The following is a 17,838-nucleotide window of genomic DNA, read 5'->3' as shown; positions in this document are numbered from 1 at the left end:
TAGATGAACAACAATTACTACCAAGAACCTCCTATGTGTTGAATATAATACCACGGGGTTGCTTCCCAGTAAACTATAACATGGTCAGTCTCAAGTCTAATGTAAACAAACTCTTGTTATGTCTTCCGCCTAAATAATAAAATTTGGTGCTTCTACATTATTGGGACGAGATTTTGTAGTCGATAAATGGAGTTTTCAGAAACAAAAACAATGGTTTCAACTGATTTTTTGTCAATTCTAATAAGTTACAATGGTAGCTTCTAATTTATGCAGTCGAAATTGAATATTACTGAATTATTAAACAAAAAACAACTTTAATCGTGTTAGCAGGTGAAAAATTACCTTCTGTTGAACTCTCCTGCGTTTTACGATCGTTTTTATCAAATTCTATTTTTTTATTTTAATTAATAAATCATTTTCTACCTTATCGATTTTAATAATTTTTGGATATAATCATATTACAAATACAAGGAATACGAAAATCTCGTCCTAATTCTGTAGAAGCGCCTAAAATTCTGACAATTTCATTCATTGTTTTCAATCTGCTCAAACTATTGTTCATCACGAAATGACAATTTCATTATCTCTCATCCTCGGGCGGCTTTTGGGCCTTGTTCAGTAGTGACAAGAGTAACAATAGAATTAGAAATATACCGATTTTCATACGTTTATTCCATTCGACATTATCCATCTGAAAGAAATCTTAAGTGAAATAACTTATTGACAATGGTTTAAAATCGTTTTTTGTTTTACTTTTCATTTTCATTTTCAGCATTTGTCAAAAGCCAAATATAAAATTATTTCAAACTAATTAACACCTGCATTGTCTCGGCAATAATAAAGTAAATCTTACTTACCGAACAATGGGAAAATGGTATTTTCAGATGTAAGTGGGTCACGTGGAACTCCTCCAATCACGGGCGTCAACTTTCCTGACAGTATTCTCCTTTGATACGAAACAAAATTATTTCAGTTTGATAGTTGTGACAATTTAAATAGGTAAAGTACGAGTTACTTCCCTTAGCTATTATTTCTACTTCAAGCAATTAAACGCCTATTAATTACAGTTTTTTTGGATTAAATTGAAAGAAGTGTAGCAATACACCGGAGACATAAAAATAACTAAATAAATAACATTTCAGTTACGCGCAGATTTGCCGTATACACCCACGCAAATTCTGTAAAGTAAAATTTTGTCTTTTCATACGGACGTAAGACAAAGCATACCACGTGACAGAGTATCCACTTTCCGTCCAATCAAAGCTCGAAGAAAAACACACTTCTTAAATTTTTCTGATAGCTTCGCTGTAGCCACCCAAAGGCGTATAAAAACACACTGCAGTTCAGGATGTGGTACCACGAGTAAGCAACTCGCTGAACGACTCCGTCTCGCCGACGAAAAATCACCAACATGACTTCGAGCGTCTTTTCCTCTTGGCTTCTTTTCTCCCTGCTGGCTGGTAGCAAACCGCTCTGGCCTTTTGGCCCCAAGTAAGCAACATGGCCCAAACACAAAAGGAAAAATATGTTTTTGGCGCTCAGCATTACTCGTTTTTTCGAGCCAAGCAGAATAACTACTTAGACAATTGACTCGCTCACATTTATGGAGCAGTATCACTGGTAGAATACTTAACATAATTAAATCCTTCTTAGATAAGAGAAAAATCCAGGTTGTCCTCGACGGTCGTACATCTAAACAATATGATATAAATGCGTGGGTGCCTCAGGGTTCTATCCTTGGACCTCTATTGTTCCTGATATTCATAAATGACCTACCCGACAAAATTGCCTCTGAGAAGGGTATATATGCTGATGGCACTACATTCTATGGCAGGCACGACAGGAAGACGAATGAACACATTTCTAAAGAAATGGCAGAAACACTAGAGAAAGACCTCCAATCTGTGGTGGAATGGAGACAAAAGTGGTTGGTCGCGTTCAATGCTGCCAAGACTAAACTAGTTTCATTCAATAATTACAAGAAACCCTCTCTACCACCTATAGCAATGGCCAACGACTCTTTATCTGAGAGTACATCTTTCAAACTCCTTGGCCTAACGTTCACAGGAAACATGAGTTGTAACAATTGAATGTACATTGAATGCATTGCCAGGGCCGTTGCAAGAAAGGTGGGCTCTCTCTACCGTGCTAGAAAACTACTAACACCCGAAAGTATCCTGTACCTCTATAAGGTCACCATTCGCCCATGTATGGAGTATTGCTGTCACATCTGGGCTGGTGCATCTTTTTTTTTTTTTCATAGTGATCACCACTTATCAAGGCCCGGAAGCCACTCAGGGAAAGGGTTATTGCAAGTACATTACGTTAGTGCGGAGATTTGATGAAATGTTTACTTAAGGGAGCGGTTCATTAGGAATTTGTTAACATTGGACTTGGAGACATCCAAGTTGTAGTCCGGTGGGAAGCAGGCAGACGGAACAGAGTTCCACAGGCGTGCAGTTCTAAGAAAGAAGCGTTGTTCATGGAATCCGTGTTTTGATTTAGGCACAGATATAGAGTGGGGGAAATTTTTCACAGTGGATTCAGCTAGACGGGTGTTTTTCGTGAAAGATTGGCGAGGGGGGACCAGAGATTGGAGTTCAGACGAGCACCTGCCATGGAAATAACGATAAAATAAGGATAAAACAAGGATATGCTCGCAACGTCTCTTCTGTGGGAGAGAGGTTGCAGGGTAGAGAAAAGGGCATCCCCCACTAAGCCACAGTCTATTTTGTACTCTGTCAAGGCAGGATAGGCTGTTTTTAGCAGCTCCTGCCCATATATGGCAACAGTATTCCATCCTTGGACGTACTTGGCTTTTATATATAGAGAGAATTGCATCAGTAGTGAGATATCTTCTGGGGCGGTAGAAGGGTCCCACCATCTTTCCAGTGATCTTGGCAACAGACTTGATGTACGTGTTCCATTTCAGATCAGGAGTAAAGGTCAAACCCAGAAGCTTGTCAAAACACGGGACCTTACCCAGACGAGAGCCATCCATCACAATTGATGCCAGATGGGGATCAGAGTATCTGCTACTAGTCTCTCGCTCCTTGATAAGGTTCAAAAGAGAGTCGCAAACCTGATAGGCCCTGAACTAGCATCTAAGCTTCAGCCTCTGTCCATCTACAAGTATTTTAGTGATAAATGCTCTGACGAACTGCAATCACTTGTGCCCCCACGACATGAGCACCCTCGACAAACCCGACAGGCTGCTAAATCCCACCCCCACACTGTAGAGATCCCTAGACGTAAAAGATCTTTTTACTCCAATAGTTTCTTCCCCAGAACCGCTAGACTCTGGAATTCCATTCTAGGTCCCTGCTTCCCCAACAGTACTGACGTGCAGAAGTTCAAGTGTAACGTGAACCGACATCTTGCTGCCCAAATCCCTACATAGTACCCCAGTAGTTGTTGCCCCTGATAGTAGCCCCCTACACCAAAGTGGCAATTTGCTTTGTTTGGGGTGAAAATTAAAAAAAAATAAATAAATAAATAAATTATCACACTACTGGATCTAACTAATATAACAAATTTTTAATTCAAAAAAGAAATATCTTATCTACAAAAAAATGATTAACTCAGTAGAAGGAGGTTTTATCTTTTCCTTTTTTGTGCGCAGTTTTTACTCAAATTCTATATGACTCTCTTTAAGAAATACAGGGTGGGCTAAAATAAGGGTCCTATTTTTAAAAATTCATAAATTCATGTAAGTTTTAAGAAGTGTTTTTCGGCCAAAATTTGTTTTGTTTATTTCAAAAAAATCTCGGAAGGGTCAGTCTACACACACATAAAGTTTGGTGAGTTTAACTTTTATTTTGTGGAAGTTATTCAAATTTAAAGATAGGACCCTTATTTTGGCCCACCCTGTATATATATATATATATATATATATATATATATATATATATATATATATATATATATATATATCATTACGAAAGAAATATATATAAAGTCCTTGCGACTATACATGATTCTAAAAATCTAAAACTTATTTCCAAGAACTATGAACATCTCGTCAATCATTTAATGATTAATTTTTCTCTCGCGTGTCGACACCGCACACGCATATAAACAATACAATAAAAATGATGTTTCCTCCATTAAATTTCTATATTAAATGTTGAAACTAGTCTTCATATTACTAATTACTGACACCTTTTATTTTTATTTTTTTAAGTGTTGGGAGATAGTTATCTATGCTCACGCCACGGCCGTGATACCAGGCATCAGTGAATGTCGACCAATCCTCTTCAGAAGTAATGAATGCAGTTTTAAAATCTGTGAAAAAATGCATTTTTCGTAATTTTATTGAATATCATTTTTTTTTTTTTAGTTCTTGTAACCCAAATTTTTTCGTGTGATGAAAAGGATATGTTTCATATAAAAACATATTCATTCTAATTTTTATTGGATTTTAGAAAAAAACACTCTAATGAAGGCAATTTAGAGTTGCAAAAAAAAACAAAATGCAATTTTAGGGAATTTTATCTGCCCCCTGCCACCAAATCTGGCTAGTTTAGTTTCGTGAAAAAGTAATAAATCTATTTTAGACAGTCAGAATACGGATGGAACAACATACTAACGGAATAGCGGTATTATTATTATTATTATTATTATTATTATTATTATTATTATTATTATTATTATTATTATTATTATTCTATAACAATAATAATAATCATGACAACAACAACAACAACAACAATAACAATAACAACAACAATAATAATAATAATAATAATAATAATAATAATAATAATAATAACAACAACAACAACAACAACAACGATACTGAAAAGATTAGCATGGCCCCTACGCAAGGATAACATGCAAATTCGTGAAGCGTTCCATATTTTTACAGATGTAAAACAGAAAGAAACATCACATGGAAGCATAAAAACTGAGACTGTATAAATGTCAGGGAACCTGCACTTCCTTTTCTGTGTGCGCGCGCGTGTGTGTAGGTGTCAGTAGGATGGAAAGACCGGGGAAAGAAAACACTAGCCAGACCTCCGCTGGTTGAATGCAAAGAGGACTTAGACCTTAGAGAGGCTTATTGCCAACCAAATTCCTGTAAAGACCAATGGTCGCTGCCAACGAGAAATCAATGGTAAGCGGCTGTCGCGATAACGCAAACTCTTTTGCAAAAGTTATCGTCGGACAGACAGATCAAAAGCATTACCTTTTCAATTAACACCGGAACCAAAATGTATTGGAGATCCTCTTTTTCTTTATCTTACACACTATATTTAAAAAATATTTATGTAAAGAATTATACAAACTTTAAAAAATTATGAACACATTTATTCTTACGCTTAAACTTATTCATCGAATATGTTTTTTATGACCACAATGCAAATATTTCAACTTGACCAATGAAACTGTTATTTCAAGCAGTTCGACAGACCGGTGAAAATGCTATTTTTAACATCAGCTTGACAGATCAATAGAAAATGCTATTACAAACATCAGCTTGACAGACTGACGGAAATATTGTAAAGTAAAGCATAACAGGCCTACAAAAATGCTATTTCATGACTGATCAACAAAAATTCTGTTGGCAATCTTCACGTGACCCAAAGTGGGAATATCTGATTCCATTTTTTCCGTAGACCTTTTTTCCATTGAATTTAAAATGGAACCATAGACAATTTCATATTGAAGTTCTGAATATTTTAGATGAGGGCTGATTGTTTATATTACTTGTATTGCTCGGACTATTGTTCTCATATTGAGTGTTATTTGTGCAACGTTTCGGTTGGATTGGCCGTAGGTATATTCGTATTCTTTGAGTTAGTCTCTATTTTATGGTTATTGTTTCGTATTTGTGAAAATCCGAAACGTTGCACAAATAACACTCAAGATGAGAACATTAGTCTGATCAATACAAGTATTATATACAATTACATATGTTTATAATAATATTAAATGGTTATTTTGTTCTACTTAATTGAATTACAATATAACAGTAGGTGCAACATTATATTTATTACATTGTCTTATACGGGGGCTCCAACGTGTAATTACATAAGGGACGTTTTGATCTTAGTCATAGATTTATTATTCCTGATTGTGGTAAGTTTAGAGTTGAATTAGAACAAAAATATCGATTTTAAGATTAGACGATATTTTAAAAATCTGATTCAGTGATCATTTCCCATATTTACATCTTCATCACTTAAAAAGTACATGAAAATATCTTAGTTTCTTAAACTGTAATTAATTTTATGTCCAAATAGCGGAAAAAAAGTGGATACTTAAAATATCCATATGCAATACCAGTAACAATGGCTTCTAAATTACTAACCTAACATTGGAAATCCGGAATTACTTCATATAATTACGTCGTTGATCATTTAATAATTTTCTACAGTAGGTTTGAAATCAGTAAAGGCTTGAACTAAAACGACACTTCGTCGATTGTTTTTATTAATGTCACTTGCACTTATATCCCTACTAAAGCACAAGAAACCTTTGCTTCATGGAATCAAGTTTATTAGCGTCGGTTTCCAAACAGCTCACTGTATGGATCAAAATTTGTTTCGATTTTTGTCGAATCTCTTTTTAAACGGCAATGAAGAATTCCTTTTTTTTTCTTTTTTTTATTAACACATTCATTTTCCGAAATCAAAACTGCCCAAACAACGTTACCTTAAGTTTCATATAAACGGCAGATCTGCCTTTCATTCGCTAACCTCTACTTGTATAATTCACTTTTGTAACGAAGGCATCCATTATCATAATAATCATCATCAGATCCTATTTATTATTGTTATTATTATTATTCACATTTTGTGTCTGGCTGTTGATAGCGGATCATAATGAACATAGGCTATCAACATCTTTTCTTCGTCTTCCAACAACCCGTAAATTATTATTATTATTATTATTATTATTATTATTATTATTATTATTATTATTATTATTATTACAAAAATTGAAATGTAGCATCTGAAGAACCGATACTACCCTTTGATCTTAACCCGAAGGCCAAAGAGAACAAATCATTTTTATTAGCTTTGCCTTAAAAGCGACACCAATTTCTTGTTGTTTTAGAGAATATTTTATTTGGAATATTCCACTTTCCTTTTTAGGGGTGCACAGCATGATAACGACCGAAGCGAATACGGACAATAATATATAGATCATTATTGGGAAGAAAATGCGCGGAAAGTTCATCCAGAATGTAGCAGATGTGTCTGATGAAAGATCATGGCAATGGCTTAGACCTGAGTATCTGGCTAAAGGTACTGAAGCTTTTGCTTGTGCAGCACAAGAGCAGGCATTAGTTATGCGAATGTTAAAAAAAAGTGGTTTCAGGAGAGGATGTGCTGCAGAATGCCGGATATATGTAAAGATTTCAGAGTTAGTAGGATGTAACGGATTGGCTCAGAGAGAGTACCATAAAAGACATGGGGATCCGGATATACTGGAGGATTTGTAAGAAGGTTGGGGTGAAGTGTGCTGAAAAGTGGTTCGAGGAGGTGCCTGATGAAGTGATAACAAGTGAAGATGGTAATGTAGAGGTATGGTGAGACTAAAGTGTCATGCAATTGGAATATAATCGTCCGGATTTGGTCGTCATTAATAGTGTCTCAAAAAAAGTGGTAAATTGTAGACTTCTCGTACCCTGGGACAAGAATGTAAGAGAGAAGGAGGACGAGAAGCGGAGCAATTATGCTCCGTTAGCATTGGAGATAAGGCGTATACACGGGTTAAAACACAAATAACCCAGGTTGTAGTTGGTACGCTAGGTGTAGTATCAAGTCGTCGGGAAGGACAATTGAAAAAAACTACGAATTCCCGATGTTTCAGGCGGCCTTCAGACTTCTGCTATCGTAGGTACCACACATATCCTAAGAAAACCCCTTGATTATTGAAGTTCCTGGTTTGGTGCCGGGATTGAGGAAAATGCTCTGGAAATGAATCCCATCTCTTTTCAGGGAGACGTTAATAAACGAAATCAGAATTATTATTATTATTATTATTATTATTATTATTATTATTATTATTATCACGAGGGGTGTGCAATAAGTAATGCTCCTGACCCACTTCCAGTTGTCTGATCTAGCTGAAATTTTACATGTGCATATCTCTACGGGTTATGTGACAAATTACAGCTCTAAACTAATTGAGGTTTCTGTTTTGACAGGTGTTTGAACTGAGTCAGGTGTGAAATCGAGCCTGTTGAATGTCGAGCAGTGATCCGGGTTTTGTATTTGAAAGGACGCACACCACAGGAGACTTTTGGTGATAATGCCCCATCATATGACCTTGTAAAACGCTGGCATCATGAATTCAAACATGGCCGGAAGTCTGTGGAATAAGCTTCCAGACCTGATCACCCCCCACCCTCTGTCATTGATGGGGCATCTGTCCGTCAAGTTGAGGCTGCCATTTTGGAAGATCAGCGCATTACTATTCGCCAAATAGCCCAAGATGTCAAGATTAGTACAAGGTCTGTGGAAACTATCATTCATGACCATTTGCATATGCATAAGGTGTCTGCCAGATGGATTCTCAGGTTGCTCACATCATTCCAGAAGCGAGAACGCGTCGAGTGCTCGAGGATGAATTTGGAGATGTGTCAAGAAGATGAATCAAAGTTTTTCAAAAGACTGATTACACAGGATGAAACCTGGGTTAATCAACGCAGTGGAAGCACTTGGACTCACTACCTCCAAAGAAGGCAAGGGTGCAGGCAAGGTTATGCTCACAATCTTCTGGGACCAGGACAGAGTAGTGATGACAGATTTCCTGGCAAAGGGTACCACAATTACAGGAGCCTATTATTCTTTACTTTTTATGTAATTAAGGGAAGCTATCAAAATCAAGAGGCGGGGCAAGATCAGCAAAGGTACCCTCCTCCTGCAGGACAACGCTCTGGTCCACAACTCGCATGTCGCCAGATCAGAAGCACGGGCGTGTGTTTATGAAATCCTTCCCCATCCTCCCTACTCTCCTGACCGTGCATCCTCTGACTTTCACCCCTTCCCAGTCATGAAGTTGTTTTTGAAAAGAAAGCGTTTCCCAGATGACGCACCTTGATTTCTGAAGTCACGTCGTGGTGTTCTACAAAAACGGTCTCCAGAGCTGCATCAAAAGATGGGAGAAATGCATAACTCTGGGTGGATCCTATGTAGAGAAAGACTAATAACTGTGCCAAGTTTCGTTGCTCTACTTCTATGGGAAGTAGGTCAGGTGTATTACTTATTGCACGCCCCTCGTATTATAACCATCTACGGAAAATCTTGTAACAATAAAAATGAAAGGAATAAGAACTTACTTTGTAATACATGTAGAATCAGTGAGAATCGTATCTTCATTGACTAACACAGCGTTGCACATCAACGTTGGCCCAATTTGTAAGGAGACAAGCCATGGTTGACAGTCTGAATTAATGATACCGTTCCACAATTTGCCGCCAACCGGATACATGCCGCATGCTGCAAAGCACGATGAAAAGAATACAAGAATTTGAAAAGATCTTCGGACGCCATTGCGTAGAGAACACACATTTGTAGACGAAAACAGTTTTATTTTACTAGTGGGGTTGGGGTGGGGGCTCCAGGCTTGTCTCGGTCGTAAAATACGCTTAAATATGATATTTTATTTTTTCCAGATTTCGTATATATTTATTATAAGGTCGCAATCACTAAAGTAAAAGAAAAACGTATTTAGGTGCCATCCGCTAGAATCGACACGGAAAGCTAAACTGTAGCATTCAAAGCTGGTGACGTTACCACTGTACAAACATGACAGGCGTATGAACTGATTAAAAATTTAAAAATTCAAAATAAACTAAGATGAATGTGCAAAATATATAACAATTTTTTTTTAAATTTTGGCCCATTTTTGACCTCCTAAAAAACTATTTAAAAGAACCATAAGAGAACGTTCCGTAAAAAAAATCCAATCATCTAGTGCCCCTAGCGCCGCTTTGCGACTTTTAGTAACGGGAGAGATAGAGTTTGAAAATATGGATACAGACAGACAGATATATAGCCTTTTATATATTAGATAATACTAGATGTCTCGGGCCCGGCGTTGCCCAGAAGCATTTGTACCTGCATTATTATACGCCGGCAAAGGATTCTTTATCTTAAATCTAGTAGACGTCTTCTAAAAATTCATTACGAAGCTGCTCTTATGACTTCATTTCCGTTTTATTTATTTAGAAGAATTTTTGTAAATAGTATTGAAGTCAGTATAACGTAAATATCGACTGTATTTATATTAATGTAAATTTGTCTTTTGTTTGTATGCATTGATATTCTTATTAAGAACCCTTTATTCTATTTATTTCAAAATAAATTACAACTATGCTATATATGGGGCGTGGAATTGAATTCATCAACAAAAGATCTTGCTAATTTGCATATTGTTTTAAAAATTCATTTTAATTAATTCCCTAATAGATTTTTTTCGGTTTTCTTATGGGATGATCATCTTTAGTTAACTATTACGTGCAATTATATTCATGAAGATATTCTACGTGATTTATACTTGCGTAATATTTGCATAAAAAGATTATAGTAAACACAAACCTCTTTCTATATATATTTATGTATGCGTATATATATATGTATATATATGTATATATGTATATATATGTATATGTATATATATATGTATATATATGTATATATATGTGTATATGTATATATATGTATATATATGTATATATATGTGTATATGTATATATATATTTCTTTTTAAAAATTTTGCCTACCAAACTCCTCGTTCAATTTTTGGTCTACAGACATGAAACTTAATATATAGGATATTCGAACCTATGCGAAACTTTATATTTGGGTTTTAGCTGGAGAAAATCGATGCAAAAGTGTGACAAAGAAATGGAATTTTCCAGGTGAGGGTCGAATGATGGCATTACGAATATGCATGCGTAACGTAATAGCTATTGGTTTATGTTTTATTTTTAGCCTTGCAGCAAATATGACTTCATAGCTTAGGCATTAACGTCAAAATAAAAGTAAATACTTTTGGCTTCGATTTTTGGTGGTGGCGCACGAGTCATTTTTTTTTTTTTTACCTTTCTAAATCATTACTATATATTGGCTCCAATATACGTTAATAATAAATACAAAATCTGCATTAATCAAAATATCATATTTAAGCGTATTTTACAACCGGGCAATGTCGAGCGGTCTGGTAGTTTTATAAATAATAAGAGGCTAATATTTGGAAATGTAGTACAATATTAAAGAAAAACATTTAGTTGAGTACTAGCATGGGTGCCCGGCATTGCCCGGGTGTTTGGAGGTGTGGGTTGAGCAAAAAAAAAAAGTGGTAGTAGGCAGGCAGGCTCGAACCCGTACCGCGAAGGAAGGAAAGTCGGCAAGGTTTAAATTAAGACTAGTCAATCAAAAAGAGAGGATGGCTTTCGAAAATATCGGCGAAAGAAGCCATCTTTCCTTGTAGAAAAGTGCCCAGTTGAAGGTCAAGAAATTAATGTTTTTAGGCCATTTTTCGATATTTGTTTGTTGTCCGAAGGATCGATCTTTAAAACGATACCGATCTCGTGTCGAAAGTTTTAGGCAAATATACAAACATACATACATACACATAAACAGACATGTGAGATTTATATTATAGATAAATTAAATGTTTAGTAATTTTAAGTCTATCATAATTCTTTTAGAGTTTTCAGTATTTCATTTTATACTTTTCAAAATCCTCGACATCGAGTTTTTAATTCCTATAAAACACTTAGAAAACGCAAATTAAAAGATATCTTTTGACGTTTTAATTTTAACTGACTAAATATCTTTATCTCTACTAATAGATAAAAGGAACTTTTTCTGTGTGTGTTTGAGTTCGTTCCCTATGGACTCGGAAACAGCTGGACCGATTTAAAAACGAAAAAAAAAAACTTCACACGAAGGTACTTGATGTTTCTGGAAGTGTTCTTACAGAGGGTTTGTATCGGAATGCGTCCGGTTTAGTACCGAAAAAATCGATAATCGAAAAAATCCGATTAAAGAAAAAAAACCCGATTATGACCAAAGTTAACACTTTTGTATAGCTTAACACCACAGCGCATTTGAGAAATTTATCACCGCACAACCAGAGATACCCAGCCTATAAAATCAATACTAGGTTCTTTTATAAGACAGGGGCGCGTTCGAGATGAATGTTTCTTTTTAGGGCACAATTGGACCATGGCATTTGACTTTTGTATGTTTAACTTTTAATTCAAGTAATTCTGTAAAAATAATTTTATAAAATCAACAGTTGGTTCTTTGATAAGACTGGGGCGCGTTCAAAATATCTCTCTCTGTTTAGAATATGGCTGGACTATGATACTTGACATTTGCATTTTAAACTTTAACTGAAGCCATTATTTACAGATAATTTCGGCCCTGTCGGTGGGGCATTAGAATACACCGACTGCCCCCCTGCAGAGGGTAAAAGTCCCTCAATCGGGGTCCTGGATATGACCTTAAACTATATCCAGTGGTGAGGCCCCAGCTTGCGGGCTTTGGGGAGTGTGGAGCCACCTTTTAATTACCATTGCTCCCAGGTCCACTCTGACCCGGAGTGGTAGTACCTGCCAGGGTTCCAACTATGGGTTAAATAGAAACCGACTTGAAAACAACAAATATATTCTATTAAAAATTTTTCTTCAAAATCTTTGGATTCGGCATTAAATAACCCGAAAAGGGTTGGTATACCGTAAAACAAAAACAACTAACCAACCAACCAACCAACCAACCAACCAACAGATAATTTCATAAAACCAACAGGAGATAATCTATACTGCAATGTATTGTGGGCTAAGTCATTGTGGGGAGGCATATGAAGCTTCCTCCTCGTACACTGCGGGAGGTTCCGGTAATCAATCGATTTGATTAAAAACATAGGTGATTTCACCGATTTCATTGACAATAAAAGTGTGGAAGGGTGGAAAATTTGTTAATCCTCATTCAATCCCGTACAACGTCGAGTCTCCCTGCTAGTACCTATTAATTTACTCCAAATCGTGTTAAAAATTTTTTTTTTTTTGAATGAAACATAAGTAATTATATGCAATATGTATTAGTTTGGAGCATTAAATATCCCATAAAAATGTCAATGTACCGTGACAATGAGAAAACAATAAAAACTGACATTTTATTTTATGTGCGATTATTTACATGTATAGCTCTAGACGTGAAGATTAAAAACTTAAATCAATGGACTTACATTCCGGCTTCGGCGTTGTAGTGGGTTTAACAGTTGTGGGTGTTGTTGTGAGTTCTGGTGTGGTTGTGAGTTCAGGTGTAGTAGTAAGGTCAGGCGTTGTTGTGGGTTCAGGCGTTGTTGTGGGTTCAGGCGTTGTTGTGGGTTCGGGCGTTGTTGTGGGTTCAGGCGTTGTTGTGGGTTCAGGCGTTGTTGTCGGTTCAGGTGTTGTAGTAGGTTCAGACGTAGTGGTAGGCTCAGGAGTTGTAGTAGGTTCGGGAGTAGTTGTTGGTTCAGGCGTGGTAGTAGGTTCAGGCGTGGTAGTAGGTTCAGGCGTGGTAGTAGGTTCAGGCGTAGTGGTAGGTTCAGGTGTTGTCGTAGGTTCAGGTGTTGTCGTAGGTTCAGGTGTTGTCGTAGGTTCAGGTGTAGTTGTTGGTTCAGGTGTGGTTGTCGATTCAGGCGTGGTAGTCTGTTGCGGTGTCGTGCTTACGTCAGACGGCGAATCCTCATTCTTTTTGTAACAATATTTGACCATAACATTCGGTTTGAACTCACAGTCAAACAATGCGGTGAAGCCAGTTTTACATACTGGATAACCCAGAAAAAATTCAGGAGGATTTGGCGGCGGACCTAAAAGTTTATGTAAAGTTTAGAATAAATTAGAAAAAAAAATTTGCGTGCATACAAGAACACACGTTCAATATAGATGGTTAGCAGAAAAATAGCTCGTATATAAAGTCTATACGGTTCAACTATACAGCATATGAAATACAATATACGTGTAGAATTATATATTTGTTAAACAAATTAATTACAAAGCATGTGGAGGAGTTTTAAAGTCTAAAATGAAATACTTAAAACTCTAAAATAATTCCGATAGATTTAAAATTACTGATGATGATAACAACAACAACAACAACAACAACAACAACAACAACAACAAAGATAACTAAATCTTTTCTCTAATATTGTACTGCAAGTCTAAATATTAGCCTCTTATTATTTATAAAATGTATTATTACGTGTATACACTAATATCAGTGGTTATATAAAAAATATTGATTAAAAGCTTAATAAAAAAAATAAGTGCGAATCCCTCGATATATGGGGTATGTCTAAAACCTAATAACTTTGTGATTTGGTTCATTAAGCGGCAAAAAAAACGAACCAATTCCGTTGCCACTCTGTTCTTCATCATTAACGCTGCCTAATTGCAGTTAAGATTTTCTAAGAAAACTTTATCCCACCAGTCAACCACGATCCTATCCCATTCCGTGATGTTTGTTGAAGATTGTGTTAATAAACGTTGTTATTGTTTATAACAAGCACTTTCTGAGATTTTCTTTTGTTTGCTTGGCAATTTTTCTTTCCTCCAGCAAAAAGTTTAACCTTCGTCAACTGGATCGTACTCATCTCTTCTTTCTACTGATTTTAAAGCAACGTGGGCGTAGAAGGAAACAGAGAAAGATCAGTCGAAATATGTGGTGATCACGAAACCATCGGCCAATTATATTTCGTGAAGATATTGTACCACAAACACAACGAAAGATAAATGATGAAACTAACCAATATAGTAGGAGCACTAGACACAATAGCGAAAATTTTCGACAAAAAGATTAGTAGAGATTGGAATCGGATGGATTGCTGAGAAGCTACAACGGATAACAATAATGAAAACGGTTAAAATATTAAGGGAAAATCCCTTGAATGCAGAACCAACACACATGAACTAAAAACTCTAACCGGACACATAGATAGAGGAACCAAGAAAATTGAAACCGTATTATTGAAAGTTAATCCCCCCCCTTAAAAATTTAAATGAAAAAGAAATTTGTAGTGCTGGCATTAATTGACATTACGCCAAATAGACGTGAAGGGTCACTTAAGGAGGATGGAAAGCATTAAATACACCTTCACTGGATGTGCACAGAGGACTGGGAGCTTATGGAGGCTTATTACCACCCATATTTCAGTGAAGACCATCGGACGTTGGCAGCGATAAATAAATGGTAAATGGCTATTGCAATCATACAAATTCATTTGGAAAGATTAGCAAAAGAGGTGAGGATTACTGAAAATCTGAGGAGACTTGTTGTTACCTACACTTCAAGGAAGACCACAGGTTGTTGACAGAGAGAAATCTTTGATGATGGCTTGTGTGAAAACTCCAAGTGGGTAATAATAATAAATTAAAGCAATAAAACGTTAATAAATAAATAAAAAAAATGAATATAAAATAAAAAAGGCATCACCCTCGGCTGATACCATAAAAATAGCAGTGAAGAGTCAAATAGAATGGAAGAAATCGAGAAAGGAAAGCTCTAATCAGGTTTCCTTTGCCACTCAAATCCCAGTGAAGAATAATGATTGCTGTCACTGAAAAAAATCAATAGCAAACTGCTGTTGTGATAATAATAAGTTATTTTCAAAGGTTAAAAAAAAACAAAAAAACGGCGGAGCGTACTGAAAATATGGAGAAACTTCCTAGGATTGAATACTGTTGCCACATCTGAGCGGGAGAGGCTCGAAGCGCTTTGAGTTTAAAACAGACTTCGTAATCTAGTAGGCTATGCCCTTTTTTCTTCTCTTCAGCCTCTTTCCCACAGAAGAGATGTTACTAGCCTATCCCTGCTCTATTGCTATTTTCATGGCAAATGTTCGACTGAGCTCCAATGTATACCTCCTCGCCAATCATTCACAAAAAAACAAAAAACACTCGTCTAGCCAAAATCATTATCAATAAATTCCCCCACTCTCTATCGTTGCGTAAACCTAAACATGGATTCTATGAACTAAGCTTCTTCCCTAGAACTGCCCGCCTGTTTGTTCCGCGGGTCTGCTTTCCAGCTGACTACAAAATCATTATCTTCAAGTCCAACGTAAACAAGTTCTTGTTGAGCCGTTCTCATAAATGATCTAATTATACCAAATTACTTCTATAAACGATTATTACACAACTGTCCCAATGATTACAATGCATACGTTAACCCTTATCCTCAAGTGGCCTTCAGGCCTTGATATGTGGTGACCCGTTTGTAAAAGAAAACACCGGTTATAGCAGTGAATAATCTCTGATGGTAACCTGTGTAAGAACTAGTAGTGAGTACATAGTAATAAAAGCTGCTCATCATATTCGATGACACTTTGGATTTTGTTCCTTCCTTGTTTCGGTGACTTGAATGTACGTTTCCTTCTGTCTCAAGCAATAAGGTTTCGTTTGATAAAACCATTATGTCTGTCATAATTCAATATGCTCCCTTTTCTAAGTAACTAGCAGACCGCTCGGCATTACCCGATCGTATAATACGCTTAAATATGATATTTTAATTACTGCAGATTTCGAATTCATTATCATATTATATTGGACCCAATATATAGTAATTATTTAAAAAGTAAAAAAAAAAAAAAAAAAAAAAAAAAAAAAAAAAAATGAGTCGGGCGCCACAACCGAGAATCGAAACCAAAACGTTTAGATTACCATTTACTTTTTCCTTTGACGTTAATGCCTGAGCTATAAAGACATGTTTTGCTACAAGGCTAAAAATTAAAACAATAACCAATATCTGTTACGTTATACATGCATCTTCAAATGGCAAATTCCATTTCTTTAATTTTCACACATTTGCACCGATCCCCCCCCCCCCGGCTAAAACCCAAATATAAAGTTTCGCATGGTTCGAATACTCTATATATTAAGTTTCATATCTGTAGACCAAAAACTGACAGAAGAGTTTGGTAGGCAAAGTTTTTTTAACAAAAATATATATGCATACATAATTTTTTAAACAAAAATATATATGCATACATAAATATATATAAAAAGAGGTTTGTGATTACTATGAACCTTTACACAAATATTACGCATGTATAAATCATGTAGAATATATACATGAATATAATTACTCGTAATAGTTAACTGAAAATTATCATCCACATAAGAAAGCCGAAAAAAACTAAAAACGGAATTAATTAAAATGAATATTTAAAGAATATGCAAATTAGCTAGATATTTTTTACATATGATTCACAACTTATCAAGGCTCAGAAGCCACTCGAGGATAATGGTTAATTAGTGTGCAGCTGTCAATGGGATAATATTGTAGTAATCGTTCGTGGTGGAAATTAGGTAAATTAGATTACTTAAGGGGGCAGCTCAACAAGAATTTGTTTACGTTGGACTTGAAGACGACCAAATTGTAGTCAGCTGGAAAGCAGGCAAACAGAAGAGAGTTCCACAAGCGTGCAGTTCTAAGGAAGAAGCTTTATTCATGAACTTTACATTTAGCTTTAGGCACAGATAAAAAGTGGAGGAAATTATTGATAATAGTTTCAGATAGACGAGTGTTGTTCGTGAAAGTTTGGCGAGGAGGAACCATAGATTGGAGCTCAAACGAGCACTTGAAAATAACAGTAGAGCAGAGACAGGCTCGCAACGTCTCTTCTGTGGGAAAGAGGTTGCAGAGAAGAGAAAAGGGCATCCCCCACTAGGCTACAAAGTCTATTTAGAACTCTGTCAAAGCAGGATAAGGTCTTTTTTAGCAGCTCCTGCCCAGATGTGGCAATAGTACGCCATCCTTGGCTCTTATATAGATAGAGAATTGCATCAGCAGTGAGATTAGTAACGGAGCGGTAGAAGGATCCCACAATTTT

At 36.1% G+C, this 17,838-nt stretch overlaps 1 protein-coding gene and 1 pseudogene across 3 annotated transcripts in view; one reads left to right on the top strand and one right to left on the bottom strand.

The window, feature by feature from the left end:
* The window catches only part of LOC145276825 (uncharacterized), a 173,387-nt gene that overhangs the window by 9,996 nt on the left and 145,553 nt on the right, over window positions 1–17,838 (bottom strand). For all 3 annotated transcript variants that reach the window (XM_080128187.1, XM_080128197.1, XM_080128178.1), the window contains exons 2-4: window positions 13,213–13,818; window positions 9,293–9,452; window positions 858–946 (exon numbers count right to left, since the gene is read on the bottom strand). In XM_080128187.1, the coding sequence (XP_079984313.1) occupies window positions 858–946; window positions 9,293–9,452; window positions 13,213–13,723 (760 nt within the window). In that variant the 5' untranslated portion in view covers window positions 13,724–13,818. The remainder of the gene's footprint in view (window positions 1–857; window positions 947–9,292; window positions 9,453–13,212; window positions 13,819–17,838) is intronic.
* On the top strand, window positions 4,789–4,863 carry LOC145284946 (U6 spliceosomal RNA; annotated as a pseudogene).

The sequence above is a fragment of the Euprymna scolopes genome, chromosome 1 (assembly GCF_053919585.1).
Source record: "Euprymna scolopes isolate OS-2025 chromosome 1, ASM5391958v1, whole genome shotgun sequence".
NCBI classification, from domain to species: Eukaryota; Metazoa; Mollusca; class Cephalopoda; order Sepiida; family Sepiolidae; genus Euprymna; species Euprymna scolopes.
Note: the sequence above shows the minus strand (reverse complement) of the source record. Positions and strands in the feature narration are given on the sequence as shown.